This window comes from Setaria viridis, chromosome 5 (genome assembly GCF_005286985.2).
Source record: "Setaria viridis chromosome 5, Setaria_viridis_v4.0, whole genome shotgun sequence".
NCBI classification, from domain to species: domain Eukaryota; kingdom Viridiplantae; phylum Streptophyta; class Magnoliopsida; order Poales; family Poaceae; genus Setaria; species Setaria viridis.
The window spans coordinates 8,560,278-8,578,269 of NC_048267.2; the positions used below are offsets into that span (position 1 = coordinate 8,560,278).

General features: G+C 43.5%; 3 protein-coding genes across 3 annotated transcripts; 1 reads left to right on the plus strand and 2 right to left on the minus strand.

The window, feature by feature from the left end:
* Nucleotides 1–2,612: 2,612 nt before the first annotated feature.
* Nucleotides 2,613–4,023, plus strand: LOC117856951 (dirigent protein 10). Its single transcript, XM_034739406.2, has one exon. The coding sequence runs from the start codon at nt 2,807–2,809 to the stop codon at nt 3,839–3,841; it is 1,035 nt and encodes a 344-aa protein (XP_034595297.1). The 5' UTR covers nt 2,613–2,806; the 3' UTR covers nt 3,842–4,023.
* Nucleotides 4,024–4,123: 100 nt separating this feature from the next.
* On the minus strand, nt 4,124–7,128 carry LOC117856952 (ubiquitin carboxyl-terminal hydrolase 2). Its single transcript, XM_034739407.2, has 6 exons — nt 6,957–7,128; nt 6,676–6,731; nt 6,014–6,060; nt 5,436–5,482; nt 5,249–5,351; nt 4,124–5,164 (listed from the first exon to the last, which is right to left on the minus strand). The coding sequence occupies exons 2-6, from the start codon at nt 6,704–6,706 to the stop codon at nt 4,394–4,396; spliced, it is 999 nt and encodes a 332-aa protein (XP_034595298.1). The 5' UTR covers nt 6,707–6,731; nt 6,957–7,128; the 3' UTR covers nt 4,124–4,393.
* A 1,126-nt stretch (nt 7,129–8,254) lies between these two features.
* On the minus strand, nt 8,255–16,380 carry LOC117856950 (uncharacterized). The gene is made up of 18 exons (XM_034739405.2): nt 16,106–16,380; nt 15,468–15,671; nt 15,220–15,315; nt 15,005–15,057; nt 14,181–14,277; nt 13,564–13,637; nt 13,126–13,237; nt 12,089–12,199; nt 11,421–11,497; nt 10,823–10,889; nt 10,433–10,498; nt 10,197–10,304; nt 9,943–10,073; nt 9,702–9,768; nt 9,519–9,586; nt 9,316–9,412; nt 9,034–9,104; nt 8,255–8,938 (listed from the first exon to the last, which is right to left on the minus strand). The coding sequence occupies exons 1-18, from the start codon at nt 16,256–16,258 to the stop codon at nt 8,545–8,547; spliced, it is 2,046 nt and encodes a 681-aa protein (XP_034595296.1). The 5' UTR covers nt 16,259–16,380; the 3' UTR covers nt 8,255–8,544.
* Nucleotides 16,381–17,992: the final 1,612 nt, after the last annotated feature.

Below are 17,992 nucleotides of genomic sequence, written 5' to 3' on the forward strand. Positions count from 1 at the left end.
GGTTTGGTCAAAGTGCTTAAAATGCAAATTGGACTTCATCATTGTGTAGCTCTTGTCGAGTAGATCAAAATTCATATATAGGATGTCCAATTTGAAGTTCGGATGAGAGAGTTATGATCTCGGAAAAATCTGTCCTCGAGGGGACGTTCAAACCGGTTTAGGTCTGTAGAGTCCGAGTAGAAGTTATATTTTTGCACGATATTTAGAAAGGTTTTGACTTCTAACGGGGCAAGACCTCCCCACCTATAAATATAAAGGGTCACGGCCGATTGACAAATTTATCTTTTATCTTTTACTTTTTTCCTCTTTACCGTACTTTTCCAACCCTCCTGTGCTGTTCTTCTCCAGTCTCCATGGCGTGAGGAGGCGCCCTAGCTGGCCTGCTAAGCCTAGGGCAACTCAAGATGCGCCTGCTCCGACAGGGTCCCTCCTGGGCGAGCATTCATTAGATCTTCGCCGGACTCCCCAACGAATCCGGTCTGACCGGCCATCATACTGATCTGACCGGCATGTGCAGAGGAGCAGTGAGGAGCCCCTCCACACGCCACATGTTCGAGTGATTTTCATGTGTTAGCCCTAAATTTGTGTCAACAGTTGAGTTCACTTTCTAGCTGAGATCGATTTGGGCCAATTTAGATTGGGTTTGAATGGTCTGCGCTCGTGTGACGAGGAAATCCTTCCAGATCTTCACGCCCGTCTCTCCCACCACGCCTGACGCTGCTAATTTGTTGCCAGAAGATGCTAATTAACGCAAGGATCAAGTTCCCATTGTGACATCGAATGGCAAGCGTAGGCTGCTGCTTGGCAGACAGGGAAAACCATGTTCAGGAACCGGTAGGAGGTAGCAGTGGTGGTTTTGTTCAGTTGGAAGCTGCTCGTTAGTTTAGATCATTTGGTTTTAAATGAGCATCGGTTGGTCTGGTTGGGTCCGCCTGCTGTGATAAATTAGAAATAGTTTGGTGCAGCTTTGGTTTGGATTTCAGACCATTACCAGCTTTGAACAGCAGCGGGGAACCTTCGGCAAGTCGACGACGACAGCAGCCCTAAAAACAACGCACGCGCCACCGCGATGAGGTCAAGGGGTGTTTGGTTCCACGGACTAAAATTTAGTCCATGTCTAGTCCATATCACATCGAATGTTTAGAAACTAATTAAGAGTATTAGACTAATTAGTCTATGTTCAATATTCTTAATTAGTATCTAAACATTCGATGTGATAGGACTTCTGAACCAAACTTCGCTTTTATCATGTCTTCCACCGATCACCATGGTCTGTCGGGGGCCTTTGTTCAATGCGCCCGTGGAAATTCAAAGCTTTTTCTCACGCGACCCCTATCCCTCCCTATGCACAAGCAGGCCAAGGGAAAAAGTGGAAAAAGTGCCAGGACGGTTCAGTTGTCAGAAAACGTGTATTCTAGATTGTGTGCCGGATGGTAATGGATCATGACCCTCATACCTACTTCACAATCCAACTTAGCTCTATCTATTTTTTAATTCAAAATCATATAAATTTATGATCCGATTCTTATTGAGCCCGATCCTTAAATTTCCTAAGCTAAATTAGAGGATCCTTTACCACCGGTCAGCGGATCAGGTGACCACAAAGTTGAGGTCCGATCGTCGGTCTTTGCATCAGCATGCGTGCCGGGTGCGTTTTACTCTGTTCCGTCGGCGGCGGCGGCGGCGCCAGCATAACGCTGAAGCTAACGGGCCGCCGCTGCCACGCACGGCGACGGTGGTGTTTCATATGGCTGTGCTGTGGGCAGATCTACCAGAAGCAGAACAAGAAGTTATTGTCTCGGTGGCTTGGTTCACCACGACGACGTCATTGCCGAACGTAAACGTGCTATTGTCGGCGAGGGCCTGTCCGGCCGAGACAGTGACACATAGTGTCCGGCGCGGTCGCGGCGGAGCTACACGCGCCGATCGGAGGGCGCGGAGACCGGCGAGGGTGGGCAGGATGGCACTGACACAAGGTTCAGTTGGAGTTCAATAACATGTGAACCCGGGCACGGGCAGCACGTGCCGAAGCCGCGGCGGAGACGGCAGAGGAGCAACGGTGGCCCGGGCGGCGGCCGGCGGGCAGCCAAGCCGGGCCAGGAATCTAATCGGCCGCTGCAGCCGACGGGAAACCACGCGCCCTTGTTCGGCGAAAGCGCCGCCCGCGCCCGCCCAGCGGCGGCGGGGAACCTCCGCCAAGTTGCCGACGGCGACAGCGCCATACGGCGTGGTTACTGGTTAGTGGCCGGCTGGCCGCGGCCGCCCCTACGTGCTTTTGTGCTTACTACTCACCGTGGTCGTTGACGCGCGCCACAGTTCTACGGTTCGGCCGTGGAATTGGAGGCCATTTCACGCGAGGCCCCCTGTCCCCCAGTCCGGCGGCCTGCAGCCTGCTGGAGCCACTAGGCCGCCGCTCGCGCGGAATCGATCTTCCTCGGCCTTTAACGGGCCCACGTTCTTGAAGGAGCTCGAGAAAACTGGGCCGCGCCGAGCAGTTTACGCAACAACTCGGGCCGTTCAGCGCCAAAAACGAATGAGGAGACAGACAGCACGCGACACGCGAGCGCAACTAAACCATTGGTTCCTTCCTCCAAAATGAGCAAGTGAGCAACTCCACACCACCAACCACTCAACGATCAAAGATTCAAAAGCTATCAAAATGCTCATACGCGGCACGGCGCATCCCGATCCCTGTATATAAGATCTCATGTCTGAGCGACTCAACCCGTCATCACAGTCGCAGCTCGGGAGATACAGCAGTGACAGTGCCATCAGTGCTGCAGGGCAAAGCAGATAGCCAGCTCAGATGGCGTCCAAGAAGCCAGCAGCCACTGTCACCCTCTCTTCCCTCCTCCTGCTCCTCGTCGCGTCCGGCGCCACCGCGGCGAGGCCGACGCGCCAGCTGACTTCCGGCGGCGGCGGCGACGACGACACTGGTGCTGCTGCTGCTGCTGCTGCTGTCGCGCCAGCTGCCGCACCGACTGTGGCGCCCGTGGCTGCTGACGCGCCGACCGCTGCCAATGCCATCCCGGCTGCGGCAGGGGCGGCCGGCGCCGCGGCGTCAGGTGGCGCTGCGGCAGCGCCAGTCGCGGCAAGCACCATCCCGGTGGGGGCGGGTGCAGCGGTGGCGAACCCCACGGGCGACCACGGGATGGTGTTCTTCATGCACGACATCCTGGGCGGCACGAACCCGTCGGCGCGCATCGTGGCCGGCATCGTCGACAACGCGGCGGTCACGGGACAGCTCCCCTTCGCGCGGCCCAACGGCGCCGTGCTGCCGCTCAGCAGCGGCGTCAACGTCAACTCCGGCGCGGCGAGCGCCATCGACAACAACAACATCCCCTTCCTCACGGGCCTCGGCGGCGCCACCAACGCCGTCAAGTCCATCAACAACAACAACAACAACAACGGCGGCAACGGCGTGCCCATCTTCGCCGGCGGCAGCCTGCCGCAGGGCACCACGTTGCAGAAGCTCCTCTTCGGGACCATGACGGTGGTGGACGACGAGCTCACGGAGGCGCCGGAGCTGGGGTCCGCCGCGGTCGGCCGGGCGCAGGGCTTCTACATCGCCAGCTCGGAGGAGGGCGTCAGCCAGACGGTGGCAGTCACGGCCATGTTCAAGGAAGGCGGGTTCGACGACACCATCAGCTTCTTCGGCGTGCACCGCACCGCCGACTCGGAGTCGCACCTCGCCATCGTCGGTGGCACCGGGAAGTACGTCGGCGCCAAGGGCTTCGCCAAGGTGGCCGTCGTCAGGCCCGGAGGGGTGGTGGCGTCCGGCGCACTGCTCGAGACCGACGGCGTCGAGACCGTGCTCCAGTTCACCGTCTTCCTCGTCTAAGTGTCCAAGTGTTGTTGTGAATGCCTCTTGAGTTGTTTGATGTTGCAACGAGTAGCATGCAAAATTGAAATGTACTGCTTCTGAAGTTGTGGTTTGCATGTGTTAAGTGTTCAAGCGTAATTAGTGTTACCAATGTATGGTCATTTTCAAATATGCAAGACCACTTGCACATTACTATTTAAGTCAGAATATTGCACCCTTCAAACTTCAAAGTTGAAAGCCATTGCAACTTCTAATTCACTTTAGGTTCAATAGATCGATGCGTGCAGGTGCAACTGGATCTGATTTGAAAATTATAGTCTTACGTTTAAGTTTAATTTGACTGGCACAAAAGAAGCCTACAAGTTGATTTTCCATGTATAAGTTAGTGAAACTGAGGAAGAAGAGCAATGGTCACTCATTATACATCCTTTGTATTGTGCCACGAACCTCTTGTATGACCATTTTTTTATTAATGGATAAGGTGGGGGATCCTGGATCTGCTCCTAGTCACAGCCAATCTCTACAAGAAATCGCAACTAAAGCAAACAATATGGATGCATTGCAGCTTTTTCACCTAGGATTGGAGCTGTGACTGTGAGACTTCTGTTTCGCCTTTGCCTTCTCTATCAGGGGCATCAACTGCTGCTTCTCCTCGAGAATCTTGAGGAAATTGAACAAGAACGGCACGTAGTTGTGCTTCCTCCTCATGTTCTCCATCTTCCACTTCTTCAACTTCTCTTCCTCCATTATGATCTTCTCCGTCACAGCCTCAATCTGAGCAGCCACCTCTGCTAGAGACTGCCCGACAGATGACATATGCCTGGCGGAAGTATCGCTCATCTGCTGCAAGAGGCTCTCTCTCTGCCTCTGGAGGTCTTTGAGCTCTGCTGTGTACACCTCCTTCCGGTTCTTTAAGATTGCCATCAGACTGAATCTTACCTCATTCTGTGAGAACCGATCAATGTGCTCTTGAATCACAGGCTGTGCCACCCTAAGCCATCCGGCCTCACCAACACCACCTGAGCATTTCCCCAGGCTTATCGGCCCTTCCTTAAGTCCATCAAGCTCATACAGGACGCCATCCACTGGAACATAACTTATGAAGTGGTAGACATCGTCATCCTTGCTAGATGGTTTCTGCTCCTCGGAGACCTCTGACCTTGCAAATGAGTTGTTTAACATACGGATGCTTGTGCAATTGACTATGGCCAATCCCTTGAGCTCAGGTGGCAGGTCCTTTGCAAATTCCTTTAGCCTTTTAAGCTCATCACTAAGGGTGATGCCAGGAGAGTTCAAGAGAACAGAAAGGATAGCTTGGGTTGCACACGCGTTATTAATTATCTGCAAGTGAAGAACAGGCTTGATTTTAAAAGATACAGCTGAATGAAGGTGGCAGGAGTAGCTAGGCAACTCGATGCTTCTGACCTGGTTGGCAAAGAAAAGGTTTGGGATTGTATCCTTCATGACAGGACGCTCATCCTTTTCTGGAGGTCGCCATTTGTACAGCACTATGAGCCCATAAATTGGCCTGGAAACGCCAACAGAAATTCGGTGCCATTAATTTAGAAAAAAGAATGGCATTAGCGGTAATGCTAGATGTAAGATAACATACTGAAGATCATTGAGAGCATCCAGGTCAAGTGAGTAGAGTTCATCAACCTAATAAGGAGAAAAAGTTAGAATAGCATATCAAGCTCTACCAGCTTTCCTTGATGTAAAAGAAAGCAGAGCCTCACTCCGGTTTCCCAAAACATTAAATTTATGTTCTATATTGTTTACTATCAGTCTATGCTAAGGTGGCAGCAATGTTTTGAATAAAGGTCGTCGTGGGCTTGTAAAAGGCCGCTTCCATGGTTCAGGTAGCCTAAAGAGTTACTTTAACTAAACTGGTGGCCATTCATATGTTTTATTGGACCCTAACATCTTGCTAGGGTTCTTATATCATACAAATATCTGTTTTCATCCCAACTGTTTTTCAAATATTCTCATTGTTAATGCCAGAGTTGATCATTGCAAACGGTTCCATTCTATGAACAGGAAAAGATGCATTGTATGCTCACTTTGGTCGGTGCAAGCGCACCGGAATCACAATCCTACCGTATCGATACTAAAAGGTTGGGTGACTGTTTGCTAACCATCTACCTTTGTCAAGAACATGGACTCATAGAGCGAAAGTAGTTGATTACTTACTTGAAGACCTTTCAGTTGCATCTGCTGCAGCAGTTCTGTAAGAACACCTGTAATAACAGCATAAAAAGCTCATGAGTTGTTTCTTCCTTTGCCAGAAAGATGGTAACCAGTTACAAGGTGCAACAAGAAATTAACAGTGTGCAGTTGAGCCAGTTGACATATATATCACCATGTGGAGGAAGAGAGTTCTAGCCTTCTAGGCTCTAGAAATTATTTTCTCCCATTCCAACAGCAAATGCATAAGATAGGGAATTCTAAATTGAGAATGACCATTCTGTTAGTCAGGGACAATACGAAATCAAAAGGCAGAAATACTGCAAATTAGAAACTGGGAATGACCATTGTGTTACTCTGACACATTGTCCTAAAACACCTGGACACTCTCCTAAAGTTGCAACAGGTGTAGACAACCAGAGGCATGCGCGTCTCAATATTTTCCAGCCTTACTAAAGTAAGTTGCAACTCGCATGTACTGGTATCAAAAAGGTTACTCCGCTAAGGCAAATATGAAATACTGCTACAGCCAGACTGGTCAGAACACTTATCAATCAGCATACATCAGAGACCTAGAGGAACCTTATTAGTGTGCCACATGTGGAACGTATGCAAAAAGAGAAACAAAATTTAATGTATAACTTCTTGGCAACAGACAATAAACTTACCAGGATCATTCTCGATTGCAGCCCAAGACATGTTGAGACGCTCGCTCCAGAGAATTCTGCGCATAGAAAACGGAAGTAATAAAGATGCATTCTGGAAATGCAGAAATTGGCACGGGCGGACCCAGCACAGGACATCTACACCGGATAATTATTGCAAACAAAATCGAAGTCAGTAGGAGAATATGTTGTCACTGGTTCAGATCCGAATACAAATAGCTTACGCTAGGTTTTGGGGTGCTCCGTTCCGCACAGCAGGAAGGGAAGAGAAGGGGAGGGCATACCTGGTGGGCGCTCGTCGCCGGCAAAGGGCCCGGCGAAGACGTGGGGGAAGGCGCTGCCGCGCGCCCAATCGTCGCCGCGAGAGACCAAGAGTGAAGGGAACGGGGAAAAGAAACAGAGACGAGGGGGAGCCGCCGTCCGCCGAGCCGGCAAAGGGTGAACGCCCAGCCGAAGTCAGGAGCCGCGACGCGGGGTCGGTTATTTTTTTTTCTTTAAGTAAGGTATCATTTTAGATAACATTTGGTTCATAACGTAAATAGATTATACAAGGTAAGAGATTACGTTAAGCGTGGCCTGTAATCCATTGCCCCGTAATTAGAATACAGCCCATTCAAGAACATAACCGCTGCACATCCGCTGTAAACGGATCACAACTAGGTCTTGCAACTTACCTTCTCCTTCAACTATAGCTCTGGTATTTGTTTGCATTTACAGTGTTGAACCAAACAAAATTTGGGATTTGATCCATCCATTACCATTAGGCCCCGTTTGGTATGAAGGAATTGGAATCTATTTAATGGAGTAGGCTAATTTATGTTGGAATGTGGCATTCCACAACTTTCCAAAGTTTATATATAAGCCTATCTTAAATTCATGGGGATTCTATAGATTATGGTTATTAGAATGGAATTCAATTCTTATAGCACGCTCTTAGACTCGCTTCTCTATAGTAGAAGTGCAGCATATAAGTATCTCTCCCATATCACCAACTATAATATACAACTATATTCCACATACAATTATATTAGCTTAATTAATTTGTGTCTAAATTATGATTATTATGATGGAATTCAATTCCAATGATCCAAACGGGACCTTAGCGATGTATTTCATTTCCGTTTGGGTTTACGTTTACGGTCCATAACCCAACACTATCTTAATGTAATGATAGTAATTGGTTGATCAATTTTATTTAAAGAACTAAATCTATTATGATTATTAAATATTTAATGAGTTTTCCTCTAAAATCCAATACTTTTTCTTATTTTTACTTTGTTTTATTTTTTTAGAAAAGAGATGGCACAAGAAATCGGAATAGATATACCTATGAACAGTATATATAGTATTACATACATCATCCGTCCTAAATTGGAAGTCATTTTGATATACGGAGAAGTACACGCCTACATAATTGCTTGGTGCCGGAACGAAAGAAGTACTCGTAAGGCCGTATGGCATGTAACCAGCAATAATTTTTGTTCCGGTTTCATTGCCGTCGATTCTGCCTACGAAAAGCTTGACCACTGTCAGATTCTATTTCGATTCTTTTCAACATAGTACAGAATTACTAAGCAACTGCTGAATTATTAAGACCTGGCAGGGCTCTCCTAGAGCATTTCATTTTCGGTTAAGTTCCAAAGTCCAAATGTGGAAAATGTTACATAAGTTTCACCATTTCCTGTGTTCATGTACTGGATAAAATCAAACAAATAGCTGACGCCAATGTACACTACACTGTAACCTCCACCTCCCATGCAGGGAGTATCATTATACAAGACACAATGAAACAACATTATGTACATTCAATGAATTAAAAAGTATGTACAAATGTTCAGTCAAGCCACCACGTGGAAAGTAGGGTGCGCGTGGTTATTTTGGATTGCTTGATTTAGAAATGTCAGCTCGCAGCTCTTCTTCAAGCTCGTCGAAGTCCCAACCACTTATCTCCTCATGGTCTTTGTTAACATTACCAAATTCTAACTCTAACTTCGCAAGTTCTGAATCTGGGTCCAGCATCTGCTCAGGTTTCACCGGAGACTTTGGAGACTCCACAGGCACATCTTTAGGTGACGACGGTGCGTGAACAGGTGAATGACTCGATCCGGATTTGTCCTTGGTCGAACGAATTGATTCAGATTTATCCTTAGTTGGCTCCTTTGCCTTGCGGACTTCAATGTCTAGCGTCGGCCTTTCTACCGACTCAAATATTTCTCTCAGTTTCTCTATCTCAGAAAATAAGTTCCTGACCTCTTCATCATCTTGCCTGAAAAAAGAGAGGAAAGATGACTTGTCCAACTGCAGGAAACGGAAGTACGAGAAAGAAATCCAGTAAGGACAGATGAGAAGAGTGAGCAATACCTAGAATTAGCCCCTTGCTCAGAATAAAACATCTTCTTCATGCGGTCTACGATGCTAAAGGCAATTACGATCTGAAAATGAGGGAACTTTGTCAACCAGCTATCCATTCTCCATGAAATGTTGAATAGGCTAGAAAAGATCTCTGCTCATACTTCTACTGTAATACCCACCTTGAATTTGCTCAAATATAAAGACAACTAGGATGTTTGTTTCAGCAGGTTTATGACCTTAGAAGCAACAAATTAAAAAGAGCAATGTCAATGGTAGGTGCTAAAAGAGAACCTTCTTTTCGGTTTCCAAATATTCCTCCTCAAGGGATTTCTGTGGACTTGTCTTTTCAGAAATTTCATCATCCTCTCCGTGTTCTATTGACTCCTCCCTACAACATTTGGTCCAAGACACAAGATTGCAAGATCATTAGCTCTATTCTTGTTGTAGGAAAAGGAAGAGTACATGGAAGACATTACAAAGAATAATCGAACAACCTTGAATTTAAGACTGCCAAATTGTCGACGTATGTGCGGATCCGCTCAATTGATGGACTTAGAAGGTCCTGCCCAAGACAAAAGATGCATATGAGAAACTGAATCAAACATATACTCTAACAGTATAATGTCTTAACTAGAAACTCAACCAGGGTTTTGAATAGCATATACCCAACCACTAACCTTAAAATTACAAAGGTGATGTTTGGTCAACTTCAGAAAATTGCTTGTGCATCTCTCCAGCTCATTACTAAACAAAAAGTAAAGCTGAATCAAGTCAACATATTTTTTGGACACAGTATGCAGCACAACAGAAATGGATTATGCAATTTCTACTGTAGCTTTACAACAGGGTGAAAAGAGTAATAGAATGAAAGGGAGGAAAAATCTGTAAAAGGCATGTACGGCCATAATCACTACATACTTGGTTGTATTTTCCTTCTGTTCATTGTATGATGACTGAAGTTGCCATGTATCCTCAAGGAAATTTACCCAAGTCTTCACTACACCAGCCTCCATGTTACATGAGTCAATAGATTTTGAAAGTTCATTCTCCTGAATTGATGCAGAAACAAAACATCAAGCTAGCAATATATTGGAAACAAATAGTAAGCATCAATCCCATCAGATACCAACAGGATCAAAACTGAAACTGGATAATCAGAAAAGTATAGGCACCTTTGCTTGTAAACTAAAGATCATCTGGTTGTTTGCCTCATAAAATTGGTCCCTCTCTTCCCTTGTCTGCTTGAGCCGGCCAACAGCAGCATTCAGTGAAATGTTGACCTGTTCATCATAAAACATTGGAAACAATATCAAGATCAAAACTAATGTTCACCTTTCACAAAAATAATAAGAGCAGGAGAAGCCAACAAGAAAGTAAAATCTTTCACAAATGTCTCATGATAATCGACCTTCTTCAACTGAGCCTCAAGTTCGTCCCTTTGCTTCTCCAATTCAGACACCTCAGCAGTCAAATCCTATATGAAACACATTAGAATAAAAATAGGATTTGCTGGTAATGGTGGAACCAATAGATCACAACTACGAACTTATATTTCCATTCATTTCATAAAGTACTGTGCAAACATATATGCGCCAAAAGGCATAGTTACACATGTGCATGCAGAATGGCTTTCCTGAAGCTATCAGATGCAATGGAAATAAGCTGCCAAAAGGTGCATAGCTACAATTATATGCTACACAGAAACTACAATCAGAGATCTACTATGTTATCTGACACATGACCTTTTATAGTATATAAGAGCTACAAGCAGATTTTACATATGAGATTGAATTTGTACCTTTTCAACTGCGATCACTTCATTATCCTTCTTAGCACGAAAGTTAAGAGCCTCTTCTTTCTGGCGCCTGAAATAGTAAAATATGAATGGTCATCGCATAGTTTTCTGTATTAATTTATTTGTTCCAAGGTGGACCCAAAAAATCCAGCAAAATCCATGTATTCATGGTGTAGTCACTAGTGAACAGATGTCACATAGACTAGGAGTTACATATCAATAATACTGCTGATCCAGTGACAAAGAACTAAAGCTAATTTCTACAGAAATATAGCAATTCTGACACAATATCGGTACGCATGAAGTAGAGTATGCAGTGTACTGTCACAGAGAATATAAGTAAAGTCTGATGTGTTCATAGACATATGTTCTTTTGGCAAGTATTAATATGGGTGTTCATTTTTCAAATGATAATCTCCTTAAAAAAATCCGTATATACTAGGAAATCATAAACGCCAGTCAAATAAGATTTCATCCACCAGAAACATAAGCTTGACGGGATAGCAGAGTCCTTATAAACTAGTAGAAGATTCAAGATTCTAACAAGAATCAACAAATGAGTTTAAAAGATTCCTATAGAAAAAAGTTAAGGAAGCTAAACCTGTGGTCCAAAATACGCTTCTCTGCCTTGGAGGATGAATTAGCAAGGGAAGTAGCCAATACCTTCAATTTCTCAACCTGCAACATTTCCATAATGTTAGTATAGCAAACCGTGTTTTTCACCAAATGTCCATATAAATAAGCAGAGTTTATCCAGAATGACTACCAAGTTATAATTCGCAAGTACAAACCAATGAAGCAAAGGGTAACATGAAAGTTTGACACAATTACAGTGCAACGTTGGTGATTGTCACCTGGACCATGCAATAATTTAGAAGGAAATCAACATGTATGGTTATCATGCCGAACAAACATGGGCCGCACAACAGATAATATAGACTATTCGATGGAAAGTAAATGTAATAAAGAACAAACATCTGAGAGGTCAGAGTCCCATAACTCATTAATAAACTTTCTTCGGAGGATAAAATTCAGAAATGATGATCCAAGAACAAAACAATGATGATCCACAACAGATAAAGTATGCATGAACGCAAAAGTTAGCACTAAAGAGATTCCTAAACTGTTAATGAATACAAGCATAAACCTGTTTTTCGTTAAGTGTCCATGCAACTCTAGTGTTTGGTCGATTTGTGAAATTGAAAATAAGCAAAATATAAAGGTGTATGTAACCCAAAAATGAAATTCATAAATCATAAATAAACATGCCTTTTGGGAATGGATTTCTAGGGAGTCCCCAGTATTAATTGATTTTTTCTTCAATAGAAGTTCCTCCATTCTAGAGCAGAATCTGACTTCGTTGAGTGCTTCTTTGAAAGACTGGACAAGGTGGAAAATAGAGTTAGTTTGTTTCAAACTAACAGCATTATGGAGCCAAAAGAAAGTGACTTACAGAAAGATGCAAGGAAAAAGTCCATTTTACTCCCTTCACCTATTTACTTTGTCTACTTAACCCCCTAAGCAAAATTTAGGCTCAATTTACTCCCCCGAACTATTTCAATTGGCCCAATGTACCCCCAATGAGTTTTTTCTTTTTTACTTCTCTATGTATGAGTTGAATTTAAAGTTCAAATTTTGTGAGCACACACAGAACATGATGCCTTACGTTAAAAACTTGTACCAATAGTTTTTCATGGTTATTTTCATAGGTTAGTAATATATAATACGAAATTGATCTTAGATATACAAAACAGTATGAAAATAATCATGAAAATTTCTAATATTTTTCTAACTTAGGGAATCATGTTACAAGTCAACTAACAAAATTTGAAATTAAAACTCAACTTGTATGCGAAGAAATAAAAATGCAAAATCTAATTATTGGGTAGATTGTACCAAGTGAAATAGTTTAGGGGAGTAAAATGAGCCTAAATTTTGTTCGGGGTGTTAAGCGGACAAAGTGGATTGGTGAGGGGAGTAAAATGGACTTTTTCCAAGATGCAACAGGTCAAAACAACCTGGTTGGCGTTGTATCGACAACATTTAGTTCTAGGAAGAAGCCATCTACTAATGCAATTGCCTGACTAATATTTTCTTAACAAGGCTGGAATCATATGATATTTAAATGAAATAATGGAAGAGCCTAATGCCAAGTTTCTGTGTGCATAATGACACTGTGTCCAGTTATTTCTAGATTTCAGGTGCCTTTGTGAACATCTAACTAAGCATTGACAAATTACACTGCAGAAGCAAGTAAAACAAAGTATAATTATTTAATTAAGATATATATATCAGAGAGTAAACACCTCAACAGTTGCAGTCTTTTCTGCAACTTTATCAGGATCATCAATTGAGTGAACTCCTGATGCCTCCTTTTCATCCAGTTTCTTCCACAATTCTACAGCTTCAGCATCTATCCTGAAGTGAAATACACATATTAGAGTAACAACAAATTGAGGGCCCAAAAACAGACGTTAAAGCACTAATGTTACTGTTTCAGGCTTCCCATATGTTGTTGGTGCATAAAAAAACTGGAATCTAGAACTATAATTCGCAAAGCAAATATGGTTGGGGACACTTAGGTTAGAAGTTGCACAGGATAACACCCTGATTGGCTTAATCTCCTTTTTGGCACTTAGTTGAACAATTAAATGCAATCCTATATTACATGTGAAATATAGATTGTCTTTACAACCAGCATACAAAATCAGAGTTCAAGAGAAAATTAGTAGATTAGTGATCACCTCACAATGTCAGCATTCCTCTTTAGACCTGAAATGGCACTTTGTGTAAACTGAAGTAATTCTTCCCGTTTCACCTACATGTATACAGATACAGAATATTATTTGACAAGAAAAGTCAGTTTGTGCAAATTTTGACATTCAAAATGGGAAACAAAAATACTCTCTTCCTCCATAACAGGAATATAGCCTAATCAAGTGCTTCCTTGTGAAGGTAAGAAGCAAGGTAGGATAAATAATTATGCATTTTCAGCAGTAAGCAACAAATGTGGCACAAATAGAAAAAGAAACTCATTTCACCAGGAAAGAAGACTAGAAATATATATAGGAACTGCAATTGCAGTCTTGTAGACTACCAGGTACATAACAACTACTCCCTCCGTCCCAAATTACTATTCGTTTCGTCTTTTCTAGATACATTACTTTTGGTATCTAGACACAGTATATGTATAGGTGCATGTCAAAAGCTATCTACCTAGAAAAGCCAAAACGAATAGTAATTTGGGACGGAGGGAGTAGTAAATAGTCTGAACAATTTCCGCCACATGTTTCATGATAATTTTAGCCTTATATTTTTTTTTTTACTTGGCACAACAACACCATACAACTGGCAGACGTACCAGGACTTCGTCATGGTAATTTGAGAAAGACTTTGCCAAGTCCTGTATACTGCTCACTATAGCATTATTAACTTCCTTTCCCCCTGTAAGACATATTCTGTAGCAAATGACTGCCAGTTAAAATGGAGTGGATGCTCATGGAGAAACAAAATAGAGTGAACAAAAGACAGAATCATTCCACAGCTGAACCAATGATTTTGGTTCTTCAAGACACATGGATAATTGTGACTAATCTGAATTGTTCTACAACTAAATTAAAAAAATATGGGCTGAAAGATTATTTCCTAAGAGAAGCTAACACATATAATCATATGAGCCTTCATAAGATCCCAAAGTAAAATCTTAATTGCACACTCAGTAAGAGTATGAATATCAAAAGGAAAAAGATCGTATAACAGTGTTATAACCACATGGAAACGGCATATGGTGTTCTACTTGCAATAGAAGCTCATAAAATCAATTGTTAACATTAAAGTACAATTTTTCACATCAAATTAGTAAGTTTCTAGAGTATAGTACAATAGTGCATCCTAAAGTCAAGTGCAAATGTTATTTCTTTCCTGACCAGTCAACAATAAAGTGTAGATGCTCTTTATCCTGTTCTATCCAGTGCATTTAACTATATGTTTCTATTATGGAAATTGCAGGAGAAAATAGCCAGGTTTAAGTATTGTTAAAGCCCCAAATAGATAAAGTACTCAAGCTCAGAGTAATTTCTTAGTGTACTTAGACATCCACTTGAACTGATGACTGAGATGAAATTTGCTTGGATTGTTGGAAAGCATAGCAACATTACTGGGACATCTTCCGAGCAATAAGCTCACCCGAAAATTTCTAGAAGAAGGGAAACCTCCTCTTCCTTAGGAGCTTCAAGAATCTGGTCAAGTAAAAGATAAGCATGCTTAACTTATAACGGTGGTATAAGAAATAACAACAATATTTTTCAGCAAGCACTTTCTGGTTGGGTAAAAATAAATTACAGGAGTAAATGGTATCTTCAAATATTGACAGCCAGGATGGTATTGTTAAACTTACTCACCATGGACAGAGTAATACCCTCAAGTGCTTGGCTATAAAGGAATACATCTCGGAAGTTCATAGGAGGCCCTCCAATTTCAGCATCATAAAACAGAACCTGCAGAGAAGTGTTTACAATGTTATCACAGAAAAAAACATGAATTGCGCACAAACATCAAGCCTACAAATGATGATAGAAAGCCAATAAGTTCCCTGTATGACAAGGGAACAAAAAAACAAGAAAATGAAATCTGATAGGCAGATGCGTACCCTTGCCAATGATGCTTTCGAGGGGTTTGGCTCAGTTGAATTCTGTCCGGAAGTACCACCTGAGCCTCCAACTTCAGCCTCAACCTCCTGTAGGGCCCTTAGCCAGCGCCTTAGCACCAGAACTCTATCATCTCCGCGCGATGAAACCGCTACCTCTTCCAATCGCTTCACTGTTTGCTTCACACTTTTGTAGTTCTGAGTGCTCTGCAAATCCCACAAAAACATATAGACATATTACCAGGATCAAACCATCATCAGTAAACAGGGAATTTGGTGTCTAGCGGGCAGTCATACGCTGAACTAGATATGAACCCTAAATGCCTCAAAGACCCCAAAAATTTTAACCATTTTCCCCCTTTTGGCAGCCATCCACGTCCCAGTACATAGCAATGTGACAGAGATCACCTGTCACTCCATTGCTACTTCGAATTATAAGCTCCCCTATAATGATACAGATTTTAACGGAGTAGAACATTAGCTCGAATTACACGCAACCTGGCAACTCCAGCACAAAAAATTCTCACGCTTGATCCATTTTCCAATTGCCACATCCTCGACGCCAAAACAAAGCATGTTTCCAGGCCAATCGGAAAGGTTTCGGATAAGGGAGCGGGGGAAGGGGAGGGGCAGCCGCTCACCATGCGCTCGTTGATAATCTTGGCGCCCTCGGCGACGGCCTGGCCGGCGTGGTGGGCGACGGCGTCGGCGTAGCCCAGGACCGTGCGGGCCACGCCGCTGCGGCCGCCCGCCTCGACCGCCTTGCTCACCGCGCTCCGCAGCCACGACGACATCCCCGGGTGGGACCGCGACCGCCGCGGCGAGGTGTGGGGGCAGGTGGGTGCGGCGGGTCGCGGCGTCCTCTACTCTTCTCTTCCCGGAGGCGCTTCAGAGCCCAAACACCTCAACAGCAGGTCCTGCGCTTTACCCTTTTTTCTTCCCCTTTTGTTTATTTCCATATTTATATTTTGTCTGCATTTTGAATAAAAAAAGCTGAAAAGCGGTGCTTGTTGTTTTATTTAAATGGAAGCAATGCAGTTTTGTTGTCTGTTTCAGATCGACAGGGAAATTTGCTTGGGACACCCATGGAAAGAGACGGTGGTCATGTGAGTGAGTGTAGCTTTAAGATTAATCTACTACTTTTAACAAAGCTTTACTAGTCAACTCATGGTTTGCATCTGTCTCAAAAAAAAAAGTGTCTTACGGATTGTTGTCAAGAAGAAGAAAACAATTTCATGCATGTCACATGCTCATCACTGACCTTAAGATAGTACAGGTACACATATTTAAAGAACGACGGAAGAGAAAATATGAAATTCGGTATCTGTATTTTTGCAAAATTTTGATCCCCAGGGTATTTCATGCAAGAACCTGGTTTGAAATCACCTTCATTGTTTCAATCTAATTTCTAAATTGTTTGATTTTTTAAGCTAAATAGGAATTTTCATTATCCATGTTCCTTTTTAAGGGCAATCTATATGATATGGAGAAAGATTCAGGTGCTCCCGCGGGTTGGGATGCTATTATGCTCCTAACATCACATGAAAATTGAGGATGAATAAAATTGAGGATAATGAGGATGAATAAAATTTGAATGGATATTTCTTGCCATCTTCCACCATCATGCAAAAAATGAGGATGAACAAAACTTGTGTAAGAAAAAAAAGAAATCAGTGCATAAACAGTAATGATGTTAGGAGCACGGTAGCGCCCCAATCACGGGAACACTCGAACCTTTCTCCTATGATGAGACAAGGAGTAAAGCAGTTTGTAGAAGGACCATGGGCTAAAGTCCGGCGCATGTCTTGGGTTCCAGTGACCGGCCCAATAGCCTGGATTACATAGTATTGCAGCCACGGGCTGGCTCAAACCGAATCAAAACCACGTGCCGGCCTTCAACTCTTCTTCCTTCTCCATCTTTTTTTCTTCCCGTCCCTTCTAACCTTCTCCTCCGTTGGCTGCTAAATGGTGATGGAGGAGGGGATTCTATGCCGGAAATCCAATTGGTTATGGTGGTCCTTTTCCCTCATTTGCAACCTGGAGATGCGTCGGCATCAGTTTTGGCATGTGCTAATCGAATGGAGGGGGTTGTCATGTCGTCGGTGTTATTGGGTAATATATGCAACAAATAGCATGATTAGGCCCCATTTGGAACACAGTTTTTTCTAAGAATTTCAAAGGAATATACAACAAATAGCATGTTTAGGTCCCGTTTGGAACACAGTTTTTTCATAGGAATTTCAAACAAAGATCGTTCCTATGGTTTGCTTACGTCATGCAGCATTTGGAATGGAGAAACATGTTTGCCTGTTCCGGAGAAAAGGAATCGCTTCCTTCACAAAACACTGGAATATTTAAAATTTTCGCAGATGCTCGAGGTAAAGGCATGCTTGCATGCGAGAGGTGAGACTGCACAAGAGAGGGGAAGAGCACAGACGGCTGGAACTTCCAACGGGCGTCAGAGAAGCCTCACCACTGTCGTCCGCTGAGCACTTGCATCTTCTCCTTCAGCCCTGACCACACCCTGA